Below are 24,833 nucleotides of genomic sequence, written 5' to 3'. Positions count from 1 at the left end.
GAGGAAGGATGAAGTGTGGAGGAACCACTGTGGACTAGGAGAATAAGTTGATAAGGGAGACAGGAGACGATTGCTTTGCAGCTGTGAGGGCTCAAGTGAGGTCTTGTAACATCGATCTGTACCTGACCCAGGTAATTTTTCCACTTTTGTTCAGCATCCTAGTGAAGGTAAAAAGTGGGAACAATTCAAGACAGAGGCTTGGCAAGGCAGAATTGGTGTTACGATAAGGGGCCAGGAACTAAGGAGGGCAGGGTAGACTAAAACTTGCTCACCAAAGGTCAAGATGAAGAAAAAAGTACATGAATATTGATGCTAAAATCTTAAATAAAATATTAGCAAAAAAACTAAAGAAAAATCATCCCCAGGATAATATACTATTGTTAGCTTCTTACTAAGTGCTAATGAGATAATGAGATATTAGGTTCTTATTAAGTGCTAAGTTGGTACTTGACAATTCTCTAGTTCCGGCCTTTCCTGGGAGTTTGACTTCTGAATTCCTGGGGAAGAGCTTGTGTGCTTGGGAGGAGCAAGTCCATTGGTTGAAGTAATTCTTCTCAGAAGCCCTTGCATTATCCCATGCCCATTCTCTGGGAGGATAAAGAGGGCAGCTCTGGAGGAAAAAGGGAGTTGTTTTTGGAGCAGACTTGAGGCTGCTCTCTGCAGGAAGGGAAGTCGGCTCTCTACAGGAAGAAGAATCTGTCTGAGAGATTTGAGTTGACACAGCAGATCTCCCAGAGAGCGATTTGCAGCTTCTGGAGACAACAGCACATTACATATTGGCGTCCACAATGTGGGGCAAGGACTTTTCCTTATCCTGACAAGGACTTATTCTGAGCCCTTTAGAGGAGCTAGACCGGACCATCTCACACTATGACCAAGCGGAATTTATACCAGGAATGCAGGGCTGGTTCAATATTAGGAAAACTATTAGTATAATTGACTATATAAATAACAAAATTAACAAAAACTCATCTCAATAGATACAGAAAAAGCATTTCAATATTGTACTAGAAACACTAGCCTCGGCAATAAGAGCTGAGAAAGAGATTCAAGGAATTTGAGTAAGTATTAAGGAAAGAAAACTTTCACTCTTTGCATATGACATGATGATATACTTAGAGAACTCCAAAGACTCTGCTAAAAAGCTATTAGAAATAATTCATAACTTTAGCAAAGTTGCAGGATACAAAATAAATCCACATAAATCCTCAGCATTTTTATACATTACCAACACAATCCAACAGCAAGAGATACAAAGAGAAATTCCACTCAACATAACTGTCGATAGTATAAAATATTTGGGAATAGATCTACCAAAGGAAAGTCAGGAATCATATGAGCAAAATTACAAAACACTTGCCACAAAAATAAAGTCAGATTTAAATAATTGGAAAGACATTAAGTGCTCTTGCATAGGCCAAATGAATATAATAAAGATGACAATACTCCCAAAACAAATCTATTTATTTAGTGCTATAACAATTTACTGCAATACCAAGAAACTATTTTAATGACCTAGAAAAAATAACAAAATTCTTTTTTTTTTTTTTTGATGATGCAATTGGGGTTAAGTGACTTGCCCAGGGTCACACAGCTAGGAAGTGTTAAGTGTCTGAGACCAGATTTGAACTCAAGTCCTCCTGACTTCAGGGCTGGTGCTCTACCCACTGCACCACCTAGCTGCCCCAACAAAATTCATATGGAACAAGAAAAAGTCGAGAATTTCAAGGGAATTAATGAAAAAAAAAAAAAATCACATGAAGGTGGTCTAGCTGTACCTGACCTACAGCTATATTATAAAGCAGCAGTCACCAAAACCATTTGGTATTGGCTAAGAAATAGACTAGTTGATTAGTGGAATAGGTTAAGCTCACAGGACAAGATAGTGAATAAAAATAGCAATCTAGTGTTTGACAAACCTAAAGATACCAACTTTTGGGATAAGAATTCATTATTTGAAAAAAAATTTGCTGGGAAAACTGGAAATTAGTATGGCAGAAACTAGGCATGGGCCCACACTTAATACCACATTCTAAGATAAGATCAAAATGGGTCCATGATTTAGCCATAAAGAACGAGATCACAAATAAATTAGAGGAACATAGGATAGTTTACCTCTCAAACTTGTGGAGGAGGAAGGAATTTGTGACCAAAGGAGAACTAGAGATCATTATTGATCACAAAATAGAAAATTTTGATTACATCAAATTAAAAAGCTTTTGTACAAACAAAACTAATGCAAACAAGATTAGAAGGGAAGTAACAAATTGGGAAAACATTTTTACAGTTAAAGGTTCTGATAAAGGCCTCATCTCCAAAATATACAGAGAATTGACTCTAATTTATAAGAAATCAAGCCATTCTCCAATTGATAAATGGTCAAAGGATATGAACAGACAATTTTCAGATGATGAAATTAAAACTATTTCCACTCATATGAAAGTGTTCCAAATCACTATTGATCAGAGAAATGCAAATTAAAACAACTCTGAGATACCACTACATACTTGTCAGATTGGCTAAAATGACAGGAACAAATAATGATCAATGTTGGAAGGGATGTGGGAAAACTGGAACACTGATGCATTGTTGGTGGAGTTGTGAAAGAATCCAACCATTCTGGAGAGCAATCTGGAATTATGCTCAAAAAGTTATCAAAATTTGCATAACCTTTGATCCAGCAGTGCTACTACTGGGCTTATATCTCAAAGAAATACTAAAGAAGGGAAAAGGACCTGTATGTACCAAAATGTTTGTGGCAGCCCTTTTTGTAGTGGCTAGAAACTGGAAAATGAATGGATGTCCATCAATTGGAGAATGGTTGGGTAAATTATGGTATATGAATGTTATGGAATATTATTGTTCTATAAGAAATGACCAACAGGAGGAATACAGAGAGGCTTGGAGAGACTTACATCAACTGATGCTGAGTGAAACGAGCAGAACCAGAAGATCATTATACACTTCAACAATGATACTGTATGAGGATGTATTCTGATGGAAGTGGTTATCTTCAACATAGAGAAGAGCTAATCCACTTCCAATTGATCAATGATGGACAGAATCAGCTACATCCAGAAAAGGAACAATGGGAAATGAGTGTAAACTGTTTGCACTTTTTGTTTTTCTTCCCAGGTTATTTTACCTTCCGAATCCAATTCTTCCTTTGCAACAATAACAATAACATTCATATATCAAAAAAAAATCGATTCTGCACATATATATTGTATCTAGGATATACTATGACATATTTAATATGTATGGGAATGCCTGCCAGAGGGGGTGGAGGGAAGGAGGGGAAAATTCAGAACAGAAAGGAGTACAAGGGATAATGTTGTAAAAAATTACTTATGCATATGTACTGTCAAAAAATGTTATAATTATAAAATTAATTAAAAAAAATAAAATAAAAAGACAAGTATGATACACACACACACACACACACACACACACACACACAGAAAAAGAAAAAGAAAAAAGTACAGTAGTAAAGGGTGATGGCCTAGGAAAGAACTAAGGGGTTGAGGGATTAGAAGTCACAGTGTGGATAAAGAATAGGATCTGATGTGAGTAGGCAGAGAGAAAAGTAGAAAGTAAATAACTTATAAGCAACTTAGGGGATTTCAGAATTCTTGTATATGGAAGTGATATGAATCTTATTTGGGGGTGGAGGGAACTAAATCTATTCACACATAGCGCCTCCCCCCAATGGAAACATCAATCAAATTAATTCTATATTGTTTCTGTAAATGTATGTCAATCTATGACATAATGACAATAATGATAACCCTATGGCTCCAATGGCTATTCCTTGACTTCATGGCTTGAGGAAGCACATTTCCCTCTTCACCACTTCCTTGTACATGCTGGATCCCCAGTTAGGATAAAAACTTGTGGAGTGCAAAGGTAATCTGACTTTGTTTCCCTAGAATTTAGCAAAGTGCTTGGCACATCATGCTTGTGGGAAATAAGGAGTCAACAGACAGGGAAATACTAAAGATGAGTGACAGTAGGAGTAATCCCACTTGCCTCTAAGAAGAGGGAAAGGGTTCACTGAATACACGTGTGGATTGGTCTTTGAGTGAAGAAATGTCAGAAGAATTTGAGACAATGAGATGAAAAGAGATAAAGAGAGAAGAAACTCTTGGCTAATGACCTCAAATTTTTTTTTTTGGGGGGGGGGGGAGAGTAAATTATGAGTCAAAGTCTTCAGCAGAGAAAGGGGGAGGGCAATATGGGAGAAAGACAAGATCTGAAAAAGTTGTTGTGACTGGGAAAGAGGATCATTAAGATTGTTTTGTTATACTGAAGTATAACTGAAGATGAGAGTGTGCATGTGTGTGTATATAAATTTATAGTGAACCTCATTAGGGTTTACAATTTTCTCCAATTCCATTTTCTTGCATATCTTCTTCCCTCCACTTACACAATCTTTATTCTAGTTCACTCACTCAGTCCTCTTGCCTACACTATTGCAGTAGACTTCCATAATTACATCGTTTGATTCCAAACTAATTCAACTAAGTAAACATTTACTAAGTTCCTACAATGTGCCAAGTGCCTGAAAATACAAAGTCCTTGCTTTCAGGGAGCTTACATTTAAATAGATAAAACAAAGATTATACACAAAAGGAAGCTGGAAAGGTATGGAATAAGATGGCTACCCAGCATAGGAGCATCTTGTTCTGTGGAGTTAAAACCAAGCAGAGACGCAGATGGATATCTTGCCTTCTACAAAGGAAAGCTTTGGGAGTTAAGTGCTCTACCTTCAGACTGTCTAGTCAGAGGGGAGAATCCCTAAATTGGAAAAGAGCCATCCTTCATTGAGCTGCCAAAATGAATTTTTTGAAGCATAGGTCTGACCACGTCCCCTCTCTGCTCAATAAATGCCAATGATCCTGTTATCACCTATCTCCAAGGCCAAATATAAAGTCATTTGTTTGGCAACCAAAACTAGTAACAATTCGATCCCTTCCTTCCTTTTCAATCCTCTACTATCTTACATTATACTATCTTCTATATTTACCAAGCTTCCTTTGTATTAGCTATTTCCTATACCAAAAACACTTTCCTTCACAACTGCCAATTCTTATAATCTATTCCTGAGCAATGAACCTATTAACAGGTTTCATGATATTTTTGGTATGCAAAAAGATAAAGAGAATATGTAAGAATAGTGAAAACTTGATTAAAACAAAGAACTCTCAATTAGACAAGGTAGAAAGAAACTCATCTGAAAAGTTTTTATCAGGCAACCAATATTTACTAAGCTCCAGACATGGACAAATACATGTAAAAAGGCAGTCCCTGTCTTATAAGAGTTTTCTTTCTTTTTTTTTTTGGGGGGGGGGTGGCGGTGGGTGGGGGGGAGAGGCAAAGTGGACTTAAGAGATTTGCTTAGGGTCACACAGCCAGTAAATGTCTAATGCCTGAGTTCAGCAGTAGTTATTGAAAATAATTTGAGGAAATAATAAAAGCCTAATCAGTTCCCATGTACAAATTATTTGGATCAGAAGAACCATATTCTTGACTACTAAAGAAACTGAAAAGTATTATTGCTTGAGACAGCATGAGTGACTTGAAAAATTCTAGAAAACAAGACGTGCCAAAGGATTGAAAAAAGGCAGAGATCCCATTTTTTTTTTTTAAAGTAGAAAAGATTATGTAAATAATAGTATAGTGAGTATGACTTAATTCCTGGCAATACAGAACATATCAAAACTATGGGTTATGAACAGAATATGAAGTGATTACAGAGAGCTAGCAAATCGTTTTTGGCCTACTTTTTATTTTTATTGGGTTTATTAAGCTAGTGTTAAACCATGGAGGCACTGTGCTATCTCAATTAAATATAAACTTCATAAAGTCTTAACTGCTATTACTGAAAAGATGGACTAGTTAAAAAAGATCAATGGAGGGGGCAGCTAGGTGGAAAAGTGGATAGAGCACCAGCCTTGAATTCAGGAGGACCCAAGTTCAAATCTGGTCTCAGACACTTAACACTTCCTAGCTGTGTGACCCTGGGCAAGTCACTTAATCCCAGCCTCAGGAAAAAAAAAAAAAAAAAGATCAATGGAAATAACTAGACAAGCAAGAATGAGAAGAAACAATGGAACTCAATTACCTAGGGTTTGATAAAGTGGAAAACACTACCTACCTAGAAAAAGTATTTATTTGATTAAAAAAAATGCTGGGAAAGCTAGAAAGCAGTATGACAGAAATTAGTCTTGAACTAACATCTTATAACATATCCCATAATACACTTTAAATGGATATTCAATCTTAATATTCTTTAATATTATCATTATTAATATTAATATCCTATTTCAAAAATACATATACATGTATATTTTATATCTACCATCCAAATACATTTATTAATTGCCTACTATGTTCCAGAGACTGTGCAAAATGCTAGAAGTTTTTTTTTTTTTTTTTTAAAGCAAAATGTTAATCTCTGCCTCAAAGAGTTTACAACGTAACAGGGGAGATCACATGCAACAAATATATACAAAGAAGCTATATCATGCAGGGTAAAATAAGAAATAATTAACAGAGCTCAGGAAAAGCTTTCTGTAGAAGGGATTTTAGTTGTGATTTGAAGGAAGTTGAGAGAATCCAAGATTCAAACACTATTCTAGGGATGGGGAGAGCCACAAAAAACCTGGAGTCAAGAGACCAGGTTATCTTGCTAATGGAACAGACAAGAGGCAAGGATCACAATACTGAAGAGTACATGTAGGGGAGTAAGGTATAAAAAGATTGGACAGGCAAAAGGGGAGCCAGGGTATCAAGGACTTCGAGGATTTTTTATTTGCTCCTGAAGGCAACAGGGAATCATTGAAGTTTATTGAGTAGAAGGGATGATATGGGCAAACCTGAACTTTGAGGAAATTACTTTAGTGGCTAAAGGGGTATAAATTTGAGGCTTGAGGCAAACAGAACCACTAGCAAACCACTGCAGTAATGTAGATTCAAGGTGACTAAGGCATACATAAGAGTGGTGACAGTGTCAGAAAGTATTTGAGAGATATTACAGAAATTAAATCAACAAGCCTTGGCAACAGCTTGGACATGGGGCTAAATGAGAACAAGAAGTCCAGGATGACTCCTAATATGTGAGCTTGATCAGTTACTAGAAGGATGGAGTTACATTCTACATTAATAAGAAAGATAGGGGAGAAGAAAAGAGTTTAGGAAAAAGATAATGAGCTTTGTGTTGGACATATTAAAATATCTACCAGATAATCAGTTTGAGATATTTGAAAAGCAAATGCAAATAAGACAGTAGGGGTCACCAAAGAAACTGGGGCAGTAGAGATTTGAGAATCATCAGCACATTTTTTCTCGAGCTTATTTTTCTTTTTCCTTTTGGTCTGTTTTTTTCTTGCACAATATGATAAATATAGAAATGTTTAAAAGGAGTGCACATATTTAACTTATATCAGCTTGTCTGCTGTCTTGGGGAGAGAAAAATTTGGAACACAAAATTTTACAAAAAAATCTTTAGTACAGAGATGGCAATTAAATCCATGTGAGGTAATAAGATCACTAAGTGCAGCTGCGTAAAGGTAGAAAAAAAGATGGCCTTAGGTTAAGGTTATCAGCCCCTGTCCATCTCCTTGTCCATCTAGATGATTATAAAGGGTAACTTGGCTTAAGTTTTCTTTTATTCTTCTTCCCTTTCTCTCCAGGCTTCTTTTAAGAGCATTAAGGTTAACAAAACTACACCCAGGCCTCTTGTTTAATCAGAATCTGTTACCTCTGAAGACAATAGATTTTAACCATATCCCACATTATAATGTAAACTATTTATCCTCATTTTGTTCTTTGTCACCTCTTAAGTACATATCTCTTAAATCCTGTGTTTGAACTTAAAAAGCTTCTACACAGCTCAGATTTTTTTCATCTACTTGGAAATCTTCTATTTAATTTAAGACCCCTTTCTTTTCTAAAGGATTATATTCAATTTCACTAAAGTTATTTTTCATCACAACTCTTTAGCTTTCAATTTTTGGAGTTGGGTACTCCAAGTTCTCCTTTCCTCAAAAGTGATGGCTGCTACAATCATGTGTGATTTCAACTCTGGCTCCTTGATACTTAAGTTCTTGCTTTTTGGCTCCTTGACTTAGAAGATCTAGATTTTGCCTATGATGTTCCTGGGAGTACTAATTTAAGGTTTTCTTTCAATAATTGGTAGATTCTATTTCTACTTGTTCTATGGTTCTAAGAGGTCTGGAAAGTTTTCTTTTTAAGATTTCTTGAAATATTTCTTATTTTGGTCCTTAGTGTTCAAGTAGTCTGATCTTAGAATTGTTTTCTCCTTGATCTGTTTTCCAGGTCAGTTGTTTTTTTTTTAAACCTTTGCTTCATTTCCAGGGATTTTAATTTAATTTTTGCCCCCACTCTGCCAAGAGTCAGTGACTTGAAACTGGGTAGAAGACAAAAAGCCGTAAGTTAGCACTTGTGTCCTCGTTAAGGTGCCACTGCATGGGTTTGAGGATCCTTGGGAAAGGTCTGTTTGTTCTGATAAATAATCTCTTTCTGTTGGAATGCTCTCCAGGTGGTATTCTGGAGGGTCCCTCTGCTTTTCTATGCTGACTTGAGTTGAAAAAATGGCTTTGCTTTGGATTTCCTCATCAGAATATGCTCTATGTTTTGTAGATTTATTTGGAGTTTCTGAGGAGAGCTTGCTGTATAACTTCCTTCTGCTTTGCCATCTTGGCTCTCTACCCTAAGATTGAATTAAATATGGATAAATGGAAAATCTTATACTTACATGAAAAAAATTCTACCCCAAAAGCACAAGCTTGAGGAGGCATGGATAAACTAGAAATTTGTCTGAAAAAAGATTTTGGAAATTATGGTAGAATGCAGGCTTAATATGAGTCAACATTATGACATGGTAAGTGGGAATACTAATGCAATTTCAGGCTATTTGAAGTACATTTTCCATGACTAAGGTGACAGTGAAGCTACATTCTGTTCTGGTCAATCACATCACTAGTATGTCACTCAGCTCCAGAAATCACATTTTATGAGGGACATTGAGATGCAGCAGAGCACTCATAGAAAAGAAAGCAGAATGATACAGGGGGTCTTAATAACAGGAAGAAAGAGTTGAAAGAATTGAGATGCCTGATTTACAAAAGACTTAGAGAGAATGTTAATAGGTGTTTTCCAGCATTTGAAAAACTGTCACCTGGAAGAGGAATTAAACTTATTTGGTTTATCTAGAGGGATGAATTTGAAGCAGTACAAGTTGCAAAGTGGCAAATTTAAGCTCAACATAAGGAAAAAAAAAAATCTCATTTAATTATACTATCAGAATCCAACAGATTTTGATCTGGATGTGTCTACTCCTTCTAGTGACCCAAATCATAACCATGACTACTCATCCTTTGCAATTGTTCTCCTACAACTTTATCTAAGGCAGTTTTGATGTGATAAGATTTTTCCTTTAATTCCATGATTTTGTGAAAACACCAAGGGAACAATCGAGCTATCTCCTCATTCCCCAGCCTTTTTTTCTTCTGGTCATGTGACCAACCTACATAATAAAGTTATCATACATCTTGACCTACTGATGAAAGGCAGAGTTTGGCAGAATTCAATTCTATATTGTCCTCTTTTCTTGATTCCCTTGCCCTCTTATAATACCACCTTCTGTGTCCTATCTGGAGTATTCCCACCTTCATGCTTACACATGTGCTGCTACATAATGGAGAACACCATGCAACTTTTGAATGGGTCCGTTACAAATTTATGTTACCCAATCTTACTTGGGTCTCCATTATTGCTAGACAATTCTTTTATGCCTCTCTAAATTAATAATTCATTCATCAGAGTGATTCTTCCAAATCTTTTCACTTTCTTTCCCATTCTTAGTTGGAAAAATTTGTTCCTACTTGACAGAAAAAAATTGAGGGCATTTGTCAAGGATTTTTTTTTGCTCAGTCTCATTCATGTCTTTGACATTATTTACCCCTTTAACTGTCTTACATGGTAAACTAATATTTTCTTTGCAAACATTAACCTTTTTATGTGTACAAGGTTTAATATTTATGTATACAAGGGATCTTCTTCAACAGACTGCCCCATAAATTAATTTCTATTCTCTCATTTACCTTCAATCTCTTCCTATGTACTGGCTACTATCCTATTGTGAACAAACATGTCCACTTCCCTTCATTCTCAAAAAAAAAATCTTCATTTGGTATAGACATCATTGCTAGAGGATCCCGTATCTCTCCTGTCTTTTATGTTCAAATACTTTGAGAAGGATGCTATACAATAAGTGCCTCTACTTCCCCTGCTCTCACTCTCTTCTCAACTCTTTGTAATCTGGCTAATTAACAATGATCTCTAATGATCTCTTCTTTTTGGATAAATAACTCTGCAGCCTTTGATGGTGTTGATTATACTTTTCTTCCCTTCTCTCTAGGTTTTCAGGACATTACTCTTTCCTGGTTCCTCTATCTGATTGTCCTTTCTCAGTCTTTTGGGATAGATCCTCATCAGGTCACACTCCTAATTGTAGGTGTTCCAGAGGGCTTTATTCAGGGCTTTGTTTTCTTCTCCCTTTATAACTTATATAGTTTCAATGTATTATTTCTGTATTGATGCTTCAAATTCAAATCAGTGCTTACTTCTAATTTCACATTTCCCAATTGCCTATTAGAGATTTCAAACGGGATGTCCTACAGAAATCTTAAATTCCTTAGGTCTAAAACGGAATTTGATATTTTTCTCTCCACAACCTTCACTCTTCCAAACTTCCCTGCCATCCTTCTCCCAGTCCCTTCCCACCCCACTAGCCAGGCTTACAACCCCTGTCATCCATAACTCATCAGGCATTCCCCAAATCTAATCTGTTGCAAGACCTGTTGATATTATTTTTGTAACATCTCTTGAATATGTCCCCTTTACTATGATACTGTCAATGCCCTGGAATTGTTCCTTTTCTCCTAATCCTCACACTACGGTAACGGCCTACAGGTTGGTCTCTCTCCACTGAAATGCCAAAGTGATTTTCCTAAAGTTCAGTTCCAGCCAGGGATGATACATCCCCCTACTCAAAACACTGCAATTCCTTCTTGGGATTCAAAGCCATTCATAAGCTCAAGTTCCCTTACTTACCTTACACTCCTATATTTATTTTGTGGTCTAGTGACAATTGTCTCCTTGCTGTTCCTCAAGACTATCTTTTTTTTTTTTTTTTTCCTTTTTCCCTGAGGCTGGGGTTAAGTGACTTGCCCAGAGTCACACAGCTAGGAAGTGTTAAGTTTCTGAGATCACATTTGAACTCGGGTCCTCCTGAATTCAAGGCTGGTGCTCTATCCACTGTGCCCCCTAGCTGCCCCTTCAAGACACTTTATCTCCCAATTTCAGGTATTTTTATTGGTTGTCTTCATCCCAGGGAATCTGTTTATCCTCATTCCTGGCTTCTTTCAAGCAACTGCTAAAATCCTGCCTTCCATATGAAGCCTATTTAAATTCCTCTTTTTTTTCTAGTGTCTTCCCTCTGTGGGTTATTTCACAATTATTTTGTACATAATTGTTTGGACATTGTCTCCCTTATTAGAATGTGAGCTTCTTCAAAACAAAGAGCTTTATCTTTTAGTCTTTCTTCTATTTTTATTTTTTGACAATTGCTGGGCACCGATAATGTTCTTTTCACATAATAACTTGTTGGTCAAGGATTGCAACTTACTCCTTCCCACCATGACTCTGTTTCCCGGATCAACAACTTTGTTTCTTTAGCAGTTATGGCGGTCAATGGTTTGCAGTTATCTAACATCAGAAAAACATCAGAACCAAGAAGGGACTTTACTTCAGAATAACAGTGCCCTATCTCCTATCTCTGCACTTTATATACAAAATCCCTCATGGTGCAACTCTTCACCTCTTCACTTTTGCCTTGGAGTTTTGATCAGATGGGAGTCTTTGAAGTCTCCAGTGGTTCATACGCTTCCCACCTCTTTGTGTCACTAGGATATTATGTGTAGATACTGTTTTCCCATATAAAAATGTGAGGTCCTTGAAGGTTCAAAACAGGGCTTAATAAATGTAGACTGAAATTACACAATATCTCTTGGGAGCTAATGAAATCCCCTACCTTGATTACAATGGTTTCATGTATTTGTGAATCTGGTAATATTTCACTGCTTGAAAAAATGGTGGAAGAATCTGTTTGAATTAGGGAAAGTTCTTTGAGAATATTTTCAGTGAAATGGTATTGATACTTTGAACAGTCCCTTTGGAGGCCAAATTTGTACTTTGGCATCTTCAGAGCTGGGACTAAAGGACTTAAGACAGTTTGATGTTGTACTGATCCCAATTTGCCTTCTTTGGTATCCTCTTTTCTACTACACTGCTGACCTCTTGCCTGGGCTTTTATAATCTAAAAAGACTTCTGACTTATTTTAGTCCAAGGGCTCCTGTCCCTTTTTTTGTATTATGGACTGATAAAGTCTATGGATACTTTCTCAAACAAGTTTGAAGACTTCCTGGTTCAGAATGTCTGCTATAAATTCATTTTTCATACCACTGCTGGAATAATTAGATTTTGGGATAGCTATGCTCTTTCTGCAGAAGTCTTCAGTGGCTCTCTATTACTTTCTGAGTATAGTTTAAATTTCTTTCCCTGACTTTTAAGGTCCTCAACAATCTGATATCACCCTTGCTTTATCTTATGTAATTCTCATTCAGGGGTACTTCAGTCAAATGAATATTCTCTGCCTGAAGAAATATTCTCAATCCTCCATATCTTTGCTCACATTTTTCTCTCTTCCTGTAATGGTTTTCCTCCCACTTTTTGTCCACTGGATTCCTAACCATTCTTTAAAGTTCAATTCAATGATATATAGTCTTTCATATTCATATAAAAAAGTCTTTTTATTTGTACCCTCAGTTACTAGTACAGCTCTTGGCACACAGTAGGTTCTTAATATCTTTTGACTCATTTAAGTGGTTTTTTTTTAGGGTGGAGGTCTTCGTGAGGAGACTCCCTCTCCTAAAGTAGATCAACAAATGTTTCACAACTTCTAATTCTCAAGAGTTTTCTGCTCTGCTAAATACACTCTATGTCTTAGAGCACTATAGACACTTTATTTATAAATATCCTATTGCTTCTAAACTGTTTGAAAGTATCTGAAAATTTGTTTTACCATTCTCAATCTATTTGAAATAGATTGGCTAAGGAGCTTTAGACAAGCATCTATCGGAATTGAGACATTAATATACTGAGTTACCAACAACAACCAGTGTCAAGCGAGTATATGATATAATTTAAAATTCTTCTTTGCTATATAATTGAAACAAAGGAATAGAATCAGATTTCAGTTTTAAGAACTATGACAACTTACCTTTCACTAATTTTCCATCACTGATGACTTTATTGGAAGCTGACTCCTTTTTTGCCCCTGAGGCACCCTTTCCTCCTGTGTCAGCAGTATCTTCAGACGTACCATCTTCTACCACTTCACGGGCACTTTCAGGGGCAGGCTCTGCTGGAGCCTCTTCTGCTACAACTGTTGCTGCTATAACCTACAGAGATTATACATTATCCAATTGTAACTTGAGTGATATGATTATAATTTTAAAATTTAGAAATAAGGCAAACATTTAGCTTGACACTAGCATTTTGGTAACAGTTTGCACTTTATCTGACAAAAAAACAAAAGGAAGAAAAAATTATTCTTTCACAAGGTCTGATGCCCTTGGATTCTTCCTTAAGACTAAAGTAGTTTGTGAACTATTGTTCAACATCTTTTCTTTGGAGATTCTGATTACCAAGCTTGATTTTAGAATGCTAAATTATCCCCATCTCCTTCAGATGAGTCAATTTCCTTTAGTCTGGACATTCAAAGATAGAGGACTGCAGACATCTACTGATAAGCAAGTTGTATCTCACCCCTCCGCCAAAACAGGTATAAAAAGTTAGGGCTTCCATGCTGTTGAGAATAAAAACAGAAGAAAGGCCAATAAGGAGGGATAAACTATGAGGACCAAAAAAAAAAAAAAAAAAAAAAAAAAAAACTTTGATTAGGGATACAATAGCAGTTTTTTTGACTGACACTAAAGTCAGGGAAAGCCTGAGAAGGTGACTAGATAAAAGAAATGGCAATGGGGTGGAGAAAGCTTATTTTTCTCATTATGACTATCTCAATAATGGTAAAAATCTTACAGATGTGGCAGGTGCTTAATGTGACAAAAAATTTCAATATAAAATAATTAAAAAAAAAAAAAAGATTTAGACTTAAAATATAAGTTTGACCTTTAAAAAACCTAAATATATAATAACAAATGAAATATCACTATACCATCCTACTTTTGAATTTTGATGGGTTTTTAATAATATTTTGTGGAGGTAAATACATCTTTGGACTTTTCCACTGGTTCCTGCTCATTCTTGTTAAATGTTCAACTAGCTCATCATCTTTTCTTCTTTTGTGTCCTCAATATCTTTTCTATCACTTTGTGAATATCATTTGTCATTGGTAATATATTCCAGTTTATTTTCATCTACCATGCCTTTTGGGATACTGCCAATTTAATTTCTAAGATCATGATGTATTCTAATTTGAAGTCACATGGATTTATGTATAAGGAGAATATTGATGTTAAAAGGAAGAATTGGAATCCTTAACAATGCAGTACAATTTCTTAAAAATAATGCAGTCGGTTACTTTTTAGATCTATGATTTCCTTGTATTAGATTCTGGGCTTGGCTCACATTCAGAGGCTACTTAATGGACTGACCATTCAGCAACACACCAAATTTTGGGCAATAAGGTACTTTTCATTAACAAGGGCAATTTCCTGGCCTGATTGCCAAGCTAATCTCTTCTGGATGACTAAAGATTATAAGGGGAGCTAGGCAGTGTGGTGGAAAGGTCACTGGATTTGGAATCAGGAAAATTCAATATGGTTTCTGACACTTATTAGTTATGTGACCTTGGGCAAGCCACTTAACTTCATTTACCTCAATTTCTCCATCTGTAAAATAAGCTGGAATAGCAAATCACTCTAGTATCTTTCCTAGAAAACCCCAAAAGGGTTTAGAAAAAGTCAGGACACAAGTGAAATAACTTAACAATGAAAAATAAATCGATCATAGAAGCAGTGTTCCTATGATTTAATATCTTCTGCATAAAAGACAGAAGAAAAGTTTCTGAGGAACTGAAACCTAAGGTAAATAAGGAATAAGAGAGTATCCAACTAACTAATGAGTTTAAGTCATCAGGCCTGAATTAAACTACAAACCAGGCTCTGAGATCATTGATGGATATGTTTAATAAGTACCAGAAATTTTGAAACCAGTTTGTAAAAATGATCTGAGGGTTTTAGTAGACTATAAGCTCAATAAATAAATACAATATAATAGTAAAAGAAGTTAATATGACTATAACATATATTAAGGGAGAGATAATGTTCAAAGTATAGGAACTTCCAGCTGTATTATACTGTGCCTTGTACAGAACACATCTGAATACTGTATTTTAGGGAAAAACCAGCAATAATCTGGAGACTGGCCAAAGAGTGAAAACAAGAAATGCTTTAATATCATTTCACATGAATATTTAGGGACATGATAGATGCCTTATAGTATCTGATAGGCTGTCATATGGAGAGGAATTAAGAGATTTGTTTGATTATAAAGAGCAGAAGTAAGAATAATGGCTAAAAAGCTTCAGAGCAAATTTAAATGTGATGTAAAGTACAATTCCTAATGCTCAACAATACAGGTGGGATTCCCCTCATAGTACTGCCTCACCAAAGATCATTCTTTAAGCAGAAGCAGGCTGACCAGTTGATTTGGGGATTAAATTCCTATCCTAGTATCCTTGAAGGCAAGGAGTTTTCTTTTTGTCTTTATATCCCATGTCCATCTCTTTTATGCTTTACTTGCTATTCTTTATCAGATGACCACTGAACAAAATTGTCTGTGGTTTTATCTATCCTGTAAATAGAGTGTATAAGCATGGAACATACATTGTTGGAAGGGGGCCTTCAAAGGACTGTTTTGTTTTTCCTAGTCATCAAAACACATTTTTACTCTCTTTACCTCTCAATACTCTAATTCTGAAGGGAGTGATTAACTGTAGGAAATGATTGAAGAAAGCCTACTTGTTCTCTTTGTTTCAAGGACACCCTTGTCATGTGCAATTTCTGTCAAGATTATATAGAAATGAGAAAACCAAATACAGCAATAATTGTTGGTATTATCTTGGTCACTTGTTTATTTGTGGAGAGCTGAGTAGTAATACCACTCTATTTTCTTCTTTGGGAATATCCTCTTTTGAGGCATCTTTAAGAATTATACTTTTAAAATTCTAGCAGCTGGACTATATTTTTTTGATTCTATTTAGTCCAAGAGTACTTCCTGTCAACTCCACTTTCTCAAAGAGCACAGTGAGTACTGAGATGTTAGCATTTAAAGGAGGTAATTTGTTGCCATTAATGATACAAATAGGTCATATTACTTCTGCAATGAACTGAATGGAAAATTGTTCTGTTTCATTTCAATTTGTTGTCCTAAGTTTCTTATCTATATAAATGTTCTGAGGAAGATGACTTAAATTGGGTCTCATGTTATGCTTTCTCTGGGCTCACTTTCCCCCACTTGCTTTTGTTTTGCAAAGAGACACTTTGTTATCAACAATGTTTTTGCAAAAGATCTCTAAAGCAATGACCAGCAGTGCAGTTTGCTGGCTGAGATGGTTTCTGGAACATTTTTAGCATCCTTATTGTAGTGACTCATTTACACGGCCATATTTCTCTTAGGATTGGTAAATATTAGCCAGTCTTAAATTTTATTCAATTCTCATTTTTCCTAGTCAATAGCTTGTTTAAGTAGGTTGTGCCAGAATTTTTGTATTGTATTCAGACTTATTTTCTGATGTTTATCTTTTATTTAATTCAGTGTTAATCTTGACCTTTGCTCTAAGTTGTTTATGATTTGATTGCATATGGTTGATTTTGAAAGAGGCTTGCATTGATTACAATGAGTAATTTCCTATTAAGATATAATCAATTCTATTTTTGCTGTCTCCAATCTACTCTTCTCGGCTGCCTCCTGGTACCAGAGCTCTGACCGGAGAGCTGATCTTATTTTGCTCACATCCAGGCCCACCATCCCTTTTCCCAGATATTTCTGTCATGCAGCTTGCATTCTCCTTCTGCATGAAAACTGGACTTAACTCCTGAGATCCTGGGCTTTGATAATTTTTTAATGTTTTCTCATCCAGTCAATTGTACCTTCTCTCTACCATTTCCATGAATGTATGGTCTTAGAATGTAAATACCACATAAGGGTTGGGGCTCTCTTGCTTACTTGTATTTGTATTCTCTGAACTCAGCATGTTGCCTGGTACATCCTAAGTCTTTAATAACCCTTTCTCTCATTCATTCACTCTTAACATTCTTTTAAAGTGAACTATTCATAATGTACAGGCCTGAATTTTCTGAGAACTCTATAAACTTCTGACTTTTTAAATTTCTTATCCATGGACTGCATTTCCCAATACATCTTATGTTATCTTCCTCTGTCAACCTTTGCATGAAAACGACTGAATGTGAAGGTGTATGTTGATACAACAGATTCTTAAAACAAATTTTTATATTTCATTCTCTTCAATAAATGAACATCAGAACTGAAATCAGGAACTTTGTTAATACAGCTCACTCATTTATAAGCTATATGACCACAGATAAGTTATTTCCTTCTTTGAGCCAGTATCTCATCTGTAAAATGGAGATAATGCTACATCTAATACTTATGAGAGAACTATCATGAACAAAGTGCTTTGCAATTCTTTTAAGAAACAATAAGCTATTATTGCTTTGGACACTACAAGTTGGAGAGCTTTTAGGGGTGTATGTTCTTGAGATTCTTCCAATAGAAGATAAGTCTTAAGGAATTGAGACTGTTTACCCTGGAGAGAGAAGTCTAGCAAGGGAGATAGGGAAGAAATGATAGCTGATGTAAGAAATCTGAAGGGCTCTTATGTGGCGAGGGATAAGATTTGTTCTGCTTGGCTCCAGAAAACAGTACTAGAAGCAATTAGTCAGTTACAGAGAATTAGATTTAGGTTCAATGCAATGTAAAAATGCCTAAGAATTGAAGCTAAATAAAAGTAGAATGAGCTACTTTTATTAATCCTCTGTGGTTCTGCCCTCTCTCACAGATTTTCAAGCAATGTCTGGTCAACCATTTGTTGTGACTCTTGGTTAAGAATGGATTAGACTGAAGGGTTTCTAAAGTTCTTTCAAAGTCAGATTTTGTGATTTTACCCTGGCCTAATTGGCTTCATGTTAATTTGCTCCCACTTGATATAAACACTGAATGGCGAGATGACTGTCATTTAAAATGAAGTTTCTTATTACATTTAGATGTATGATGGAACCAATTTTTGTCAACTTTTATTTAGCTGTGAATTTTATTCAGCTATAAGTTTTCCTTTTAAGTATCTGCAACTCTTTATGCTTTCTGGTTTCTTTAGAATGTAGGTATGAATATAGTTTTGGTCATTCTGCAAAGATCTCACATTAAGTTTGTCAATCGTTAAATTTTAGGTTAATATAGAAACTGTCTCTTAATCGACTTTGCCCCTCTGTCACAGAAAAAGTTTTTTTCCCAAGTGTTTCATGGATTGCTGGCCAACTTTCTCTTCATCACTCACCTCAAATTTGGCTTAGAGTATTTGTAAGTAGTGTCACCTGTGCTCTGACCCATTCTTGCAAGCTTTCTGCTTTGGTAGAACTTGGCAGAGCTTGTACTTAAATGACTCCTTCAGCAACCCTGATCCCAGTTCAAGTTTTGATGATACAGTAAATTTGAGATATGGTATCAGCAGTATACTACCATTGTAGAAGGTCATTTTTTCAAAATCCCTTCTCAGCAGGCATTAAAAAATAATGTTCATTATATTTTATCCTGAAGAAAGTAAAATTATAAACTTTACATGCTATGTATGTAACCAAAATGGTCTTCCTAAATTGACTTGTGCTGAGAAATTTGTAAATTCATTTTTTGTGTATAGAAATTAGGTGAAAATGTAGTTTCTTTATTAATACTGATCATTATATATGTACCTGTGAGCTGTTGCCCCCTTCTTTTTGAAGGAAGAACTGCTTCTTAAATTCATAGTAGGCATTATACTGGTGCCACGGCTGTAGGAATTCAAACCTATTAACAAAATAACGAAATAATTTGTTAACAATACAAAAATATAGCAAAAGCAATGACCAAAAAAATTCTACCTCTCTACCTAAAGCATGGAATACCATTCACTATTAAAATCTAAACTAGTTTGTGCTCCAGTTCCTAGAATACCTCTTGAAAAAGTGTGACTTCTGGCCTTTGTGTTGTAGGTAATATTAACATAGTTAAAAAAACCAAAAACATCTTAAGTAATTCAGCCTATTAGGGATAATTACAACATGTATTTACCAAAAAAACCTGTACCAAAGACATTAAAAACAAAACAAAACAAAAAAACCCAAATTGAAACCATAAAAACAGCTGATCTTACCTCTGATCATTCTTGGCACGAACACTGGTCTCAAATTTAATTCCATTCCTAGCAACGTATTCTGCCAACTTGTCAATTACAGGCTGGATGTCCGGAGGTGGAGGGATAATGGCAACCACTGGAGCAAGGGTACTGAAAATATTAGATGCCTGTTATTTACATTCACAAGGGAACTCAAAATAATTTCAAAAAGTTCTTTAAAGATTAGCAAATATTAAGCTGAGATTAATAGAAGCTAGAACATTACAAATCTAGTAAAAATATTGACATAGTATGATGGTTACAATGAATGGATGAAAAGGCATTTATTATAAGTAAAACTCTAGAGCTACAAGATGTACAGTGAGTTACAATGCAGAGTTAGTTGCAAAAACGATAAAATTATAACAGAAACATTTACCTGGATGGAGTTGTGGCAGAAGCTAGCCCGCTGCTGGACTCTGTTGTAGCTGGGGGTGGGGGCGGCGTAGTCCCAGGAGGGGGAGGCACGGTTGTTACTCCTGTGGTAGTAGGTACATTAACCCCTGCAGGAAGAGCACTGTAGTAAGTAGCAACATCAATTCCCGGGGGTGGAGGTGCAAGACAATATGTTCCATCCGGCAACATGTAGTAGCTATAATACATGGCTGCCACTGTTGCTGTTAAAAGAAAACAAACTCACTGAGAGAGTGATACCACCAAATGAGTGTACATTCAATGTATTCTGGGGGAAACGTAAGGAGCCTTTCATACCCTGGAAAATGTAGTGTCTCCTGTTTTTTCTTTTTCTTTTCTTTTTTTTTTTTAACCAGTCATCTATTTTTCTAACTTGTCATATGCTTTTCATGTCTAATCACTAAAAGCTAAATAAAGAAGACTCATCATACAAAACCAATCAAAAGTGAATAGACATGAAGCATTCAAGGTACATATGTAAAAAGGAATTTAATATAGGGGCTCTTTCTAAAGAAGGTAAGGGTTCTAAATATTGTAGAGTAATACTATAAATATTCTGGTATATAAAGGGGAAAAGATCTATTTAAATCAGAAGTATCCAGTTATTAATAGGAACATATATAAAATAATTTCTTATTTAGTAAGCACCACATTCTTCATTACTAAAATAAGCTTGTTGGCCAAATTAAAAATTTTATAAATCAGTATAAATCAAAGTATAGAGGTCACTTTAGATCGGAAGCACTACTTTAAAATATATATTGGAAATAACTGTCCTGAATAAAAAGATTAAATTTTATCTTAGCAAAATGAATGATGAAAAAGATTTTTCTAAGTAAATAATTTGAAAACCTAAGATATTTAATATTCATTTTCACAAATTCAGATCGGTCATTCTCCATTTTTATAGCAAGGTTGCTGTGCTGGAAAAACAAAACATCAAAAAGAATGTCAATTTAACATATCTCAGCAACAGCATTTAGAATTATATCCTTGCTATTGAGAATTAGAAAGATTGCAAAATTCATCTGTGCTCTAGGCACAATAAAATTATGAAGATTGCTCCCTCAAGAGCCTGGAACTCCCCCCAAATTCACAGCTGTTAATGAGTTATTTTATTAATTATACATATATGGATTTTTAATTGTCATACTGGCACAATATATTGCTGGTGCATGGGGAAAACAACACTTTTATTTGTGAAAACTAGGTGGGTAGCTTTAACTTACTCACCACATTTATCTCCAGCATGAAAATAATTCGTTTCATCACATAGTTGACAATCTTTAAAGAAAGACCCTGGATTGGAAGAACAATGGAACTACAGGCCAAGACCAAAGTCCTTGGATAGTACTATTTGGGGCATGGGAGGGAAAGGAGCTGTTTGAAAGCACAAAAAAGCAATGTTTTTTATTTAAGCCCTTCAAAAAGAACTCTCCTATCAAAATTTAAATTTAGCTTTAAAATCTCCATCATGAAATAACCAAAACTCTATGTAAATAATTTCCACCCTCCCCCATTCCCACCTTCCCAACCCAAACCAAAAGGGTAGAGAGGCCAAACAACAGGAACTTTTAAGTAAGAAGTATGGACTGAACTTCTGAAACCACATGTAGTTCTTTCAAGGCCATATGTAAGGAAGAAAGAAGGCAAATGCAACCTGCTCCACTTAAAATGGAGGGAAAAAAATGAGAAAGAACCTTGGATATTGTCTAGCCTAACAGCATCATACAATAGATGAGGAAACTTAGGCCCAGAGCAGACATGCCTTGTTCAAAGGGAGGCATGCTAATAAATTGCTTGAAAAGTATATGATCATAGTTTCACCTTATTTCTAATCAGGCTGCTTTCTATTTTAATAAGCTATATGTTCCCACATTAAAATCAAAAGTCCAATTCTTGAATGGGTCAATTAGTTTTGATTCTACTTAGATTATCTTCCTTATTCTAAATGTGTTACACAAATGTGTTTCCAGGGGTACATATAGATAAATCTGTGCAAATTTAGACCTCTGGTTAGAATTAGTACTTCATAGCAAATGTCCTACCCATGATGATTTTTACTATTATCTTTGAGTGGAGAGTACAAATAAAATAAGCATGTTATTTAATATACTAACAATACCTGCCCTCATGGAGACAACCATATTTGTTCATGACATATATTACTCCTCAACAACAAAAAAACTTTTATTCTTTTTCATAGTGTCTTGTTTATATAGCTTTGCTTCAGTTTCGTAACAAAATACCTAACTTACTTAAAAAAAAAAAAAAAATCAGCAAATATTGCTTTGAAAGCACCAGGATTTAAACTGATCATTTTATTTTTCTGCAATCTAAGACAAGATTTTTTTTAACAATTAAAAAACAAACAAACAAGTTCTATAAAATTAAAGAAAACGGTCACTTTGGTATAGGCAACATGAAGAAACCTAATTTGATGGCATTATATATTACACTGGTATTATCTCTCAAATAAGACTTCACTTCTTTCCAAACAAGAATTAGATATAGCTACTGATTTACACAGGTCATAAAATAAACCTGCGACAGAAAAAACAATTAACAAAAATGTCTTAGAAAAACACCTATTGCTATATGACAGATTTCTATATTATCTTCTTCATATAAACTCTGTTGATTTGGTAGTCTTGACATTGTTATGTTATTTCATAAATGAGAAATGAGATAATGAAAGGAAATATCTTACTCTGATTCTTACAACCAGTAACTGTAAAATAAACCTGAGACAGAAAAAAACAATTAACAAAAATGTCTTAGAAAACATCTATTGCTATACGACGACAGAATCCTATATTATTTTCTTCATATAAACTCTGGGTTGATTTGGTAGTCTTGACACTGTTATGTTATGTTATTTCATAAATGAAAAATGAGAGAATGAAAGGAAATATCTTATTCTGATTCTTACAACTAGTAAATGTAGAAGCCAGGATTTGAATCTACCATGTTTCTTAAGCTTTGTGGCCTTTTCACTTTATCAATCTGCTTTTCCATGGGATGAGCCTGATTTGATAATTTGATCAGTTCTAGATAAAATTGGTTTTACAGATGAGCCAGAAAGACATTTTTTGATTTACTGTGAATTCTCTGACCAATATCAAAACATCTACTGTGGTCTACCACTACAATTGTGATGTAGTAAATCTATCCATGTACTTTAACTATCCACTTGTCTGTCTATCTTTGTACCCATCTACCAACAATCTTTTGATTGCATCTGACATTTCATTAGTACAGAAACTCCCTATGAAATTCTCTCTAGCAACACAAATCAGATACTGTGTTTCATTGTAATATTTCTTGAAAGTTCTCTGGAGCACTTACAGGTTAAGTAACTTGCCAAGAGATCATATAACCAATAAAAAGTCAGAAATGGAAGGTCATCTCCCCAACTCTAAGTTATACTCTATTCCCTATTCCTGCAGTTAAAAATCTGTCTGAATTGCTTAAGAAATATTGATAAGATAAGAAAAGCCTTAATGATTACCTCATTGTTTGATGTTAAATACTAATAAATATCTGTGATTTTTAAAAATGTGGTCTGAGGTAGCTAAATGGCTCAATGGATAGAGCACTGGCCCTAGAGTCAGGAGATCTGAGTTCAAAAATGATCTCAATTAATAGCTGTGTGACCTTAGACAAGTCATTTAACCCGAAATGCCTCACAAATAAACAAAAAAAAAAAAAAAAAATGACATGGTCTCTGGTAAGAGAGAGTAATACACACTCACCACCCCCTGCCCACATGAATAAAACAGGCTGACAAGAGAAAAGCTAGAAATATTGGAAATGAAATAAGATATGACAACCAGAACTATTTGGCAAATTTGCAAATGGCAAATAGGACTATGTGGGTAAAAGCAATTGCTTAGAAATCAATGGTTGAAATGTTTCAATAGCTAACTTTATATGGGTTTTAATATTTGCAAAATGACTGAGGTTAAACCCCTTAACCACTTACCAAACAGCTATCTATTAACAGGCTTTTTGTTTAATGAGTGTTTAAAAATTCCCTTATGAGTAACAAAATCATTCACAAAGTATCTTAAATACAAGAAATTCATTGGGACTAAATACCTAGAGAGAAAATTCATCCTTCAGAAGATGATGAGGGATGTATTATGCTACTATAATTATTTTGAATTCATTACAACAGTTTAGAGAAAAATAAATGGCCACCTGGTTTTTTGAGAGCTACTATTAAGACTATTACTATCATGAGATTCATGAATGCATCCTGCAAAAAAATCACAGTCTAAGGTAAATTTTGGATGAAGATCTACTTTATCTAATTTTGAAATATGAAAGAATATTACATATAGGAAAAGAATTTATGTAGTTCTTACCATTCTGAGGATTTAGGTATTATTTAATTTCTTAACATTCGAAGTGAAAAATTTTCCAGAAATTTGAGACCATTTGTGATCTGAGAGTGTTATCACATTAACATTTTACGTTATTAATCTAGATAATTTTCTAATTAATTTACAAATTCATCATTTTGTAGTACATCACAGAATGTGAAAATCTTTTCATGCTTTTCTACTAAACTTTAGATATGTTTCTTCCTGTCTAATTTTGAACTTAAAACCCTAAAGGAATCATGCAGATTTACTGTAAATATCACTGCTGATTACTTTAGTAAATGTCAGGAGCCACCCCTTCCTAAGTTAATCAGGGGGATGATCTTTTGCCAAGAATTACTGCCCATACTTTTGGCTGTTCAGCCCAATTGGAAAAAAACAAAAACAAAAACAAAAACAAAAACAAAAACAAAAACAAAAACTTTTTCTTTTGTGGTGATTTCATCGTTTCATGTAGAAGTCCTTTGATTAA

At 35.0% G+C, this 24,833-nt stretch overlaps 1 protein-coding gene across 5 annotated transcripts in view; it reads right to left on the bottom strand.

Moving 5' to 3' along the window:
• SFSWAP (splicing factor SWAP) overlaps positions 1 to 24,833 on the bottom strand; it is a 110,631-nt gene that overhangs the window by 51,368 nt on the left and 34,430 nt on the right. For 4 of the 5 annotated variants that reach the window (XM_074299739.1, XM_074299759.1, XM_074299768.1 and 1 more), the window contains 4 exons: positions 19,939 to 20,176; positions 19,539 to 19,670; positions 19,099 to 19,192; positions 13,368 to 13,548 (listed from right to left, as the gene is read on the bottom strand). In XM_074299739.1, coding sequence (XP_074155840.1) covers positions 13,368 to 13,548; positions 19,099 to 19,192; positions 19,539 to 19,670; positions 19,939 to 20,176 — 645 coding nt within the window. The remainder of the gene's footprint in view (positions 1 to 13,367; positions 13,549 to 19,098; positions 19,193 to 19,538; positions 19,671 to 19,938; positions 20,177 to 24,833) is intronic. The other variant, XM_074299749.1, reaches the window with a different exon arrangement.

The sequence above is a fragment of the Sminthopsis crassicaudata genome, chromosome 1, assembly GCF_048593235.1.
Source record: "Sminthopsis crassicaudata isolate SCR6 chromosome 1, ASM4859323v1, whole genome shotgun sequence".
NCBI classification, from domain to species: Eukaryota; Metazoa; Chordata; class Mammalia; order Dasyuromorphia; family Dasyuridae; genus Sminthopsis; species Sminthopsis crassicaudata.
Note: the sequence above shows the minus strand (reverse complement) of the source record. Positions and strands in the feature narration are given on the sequence as shown.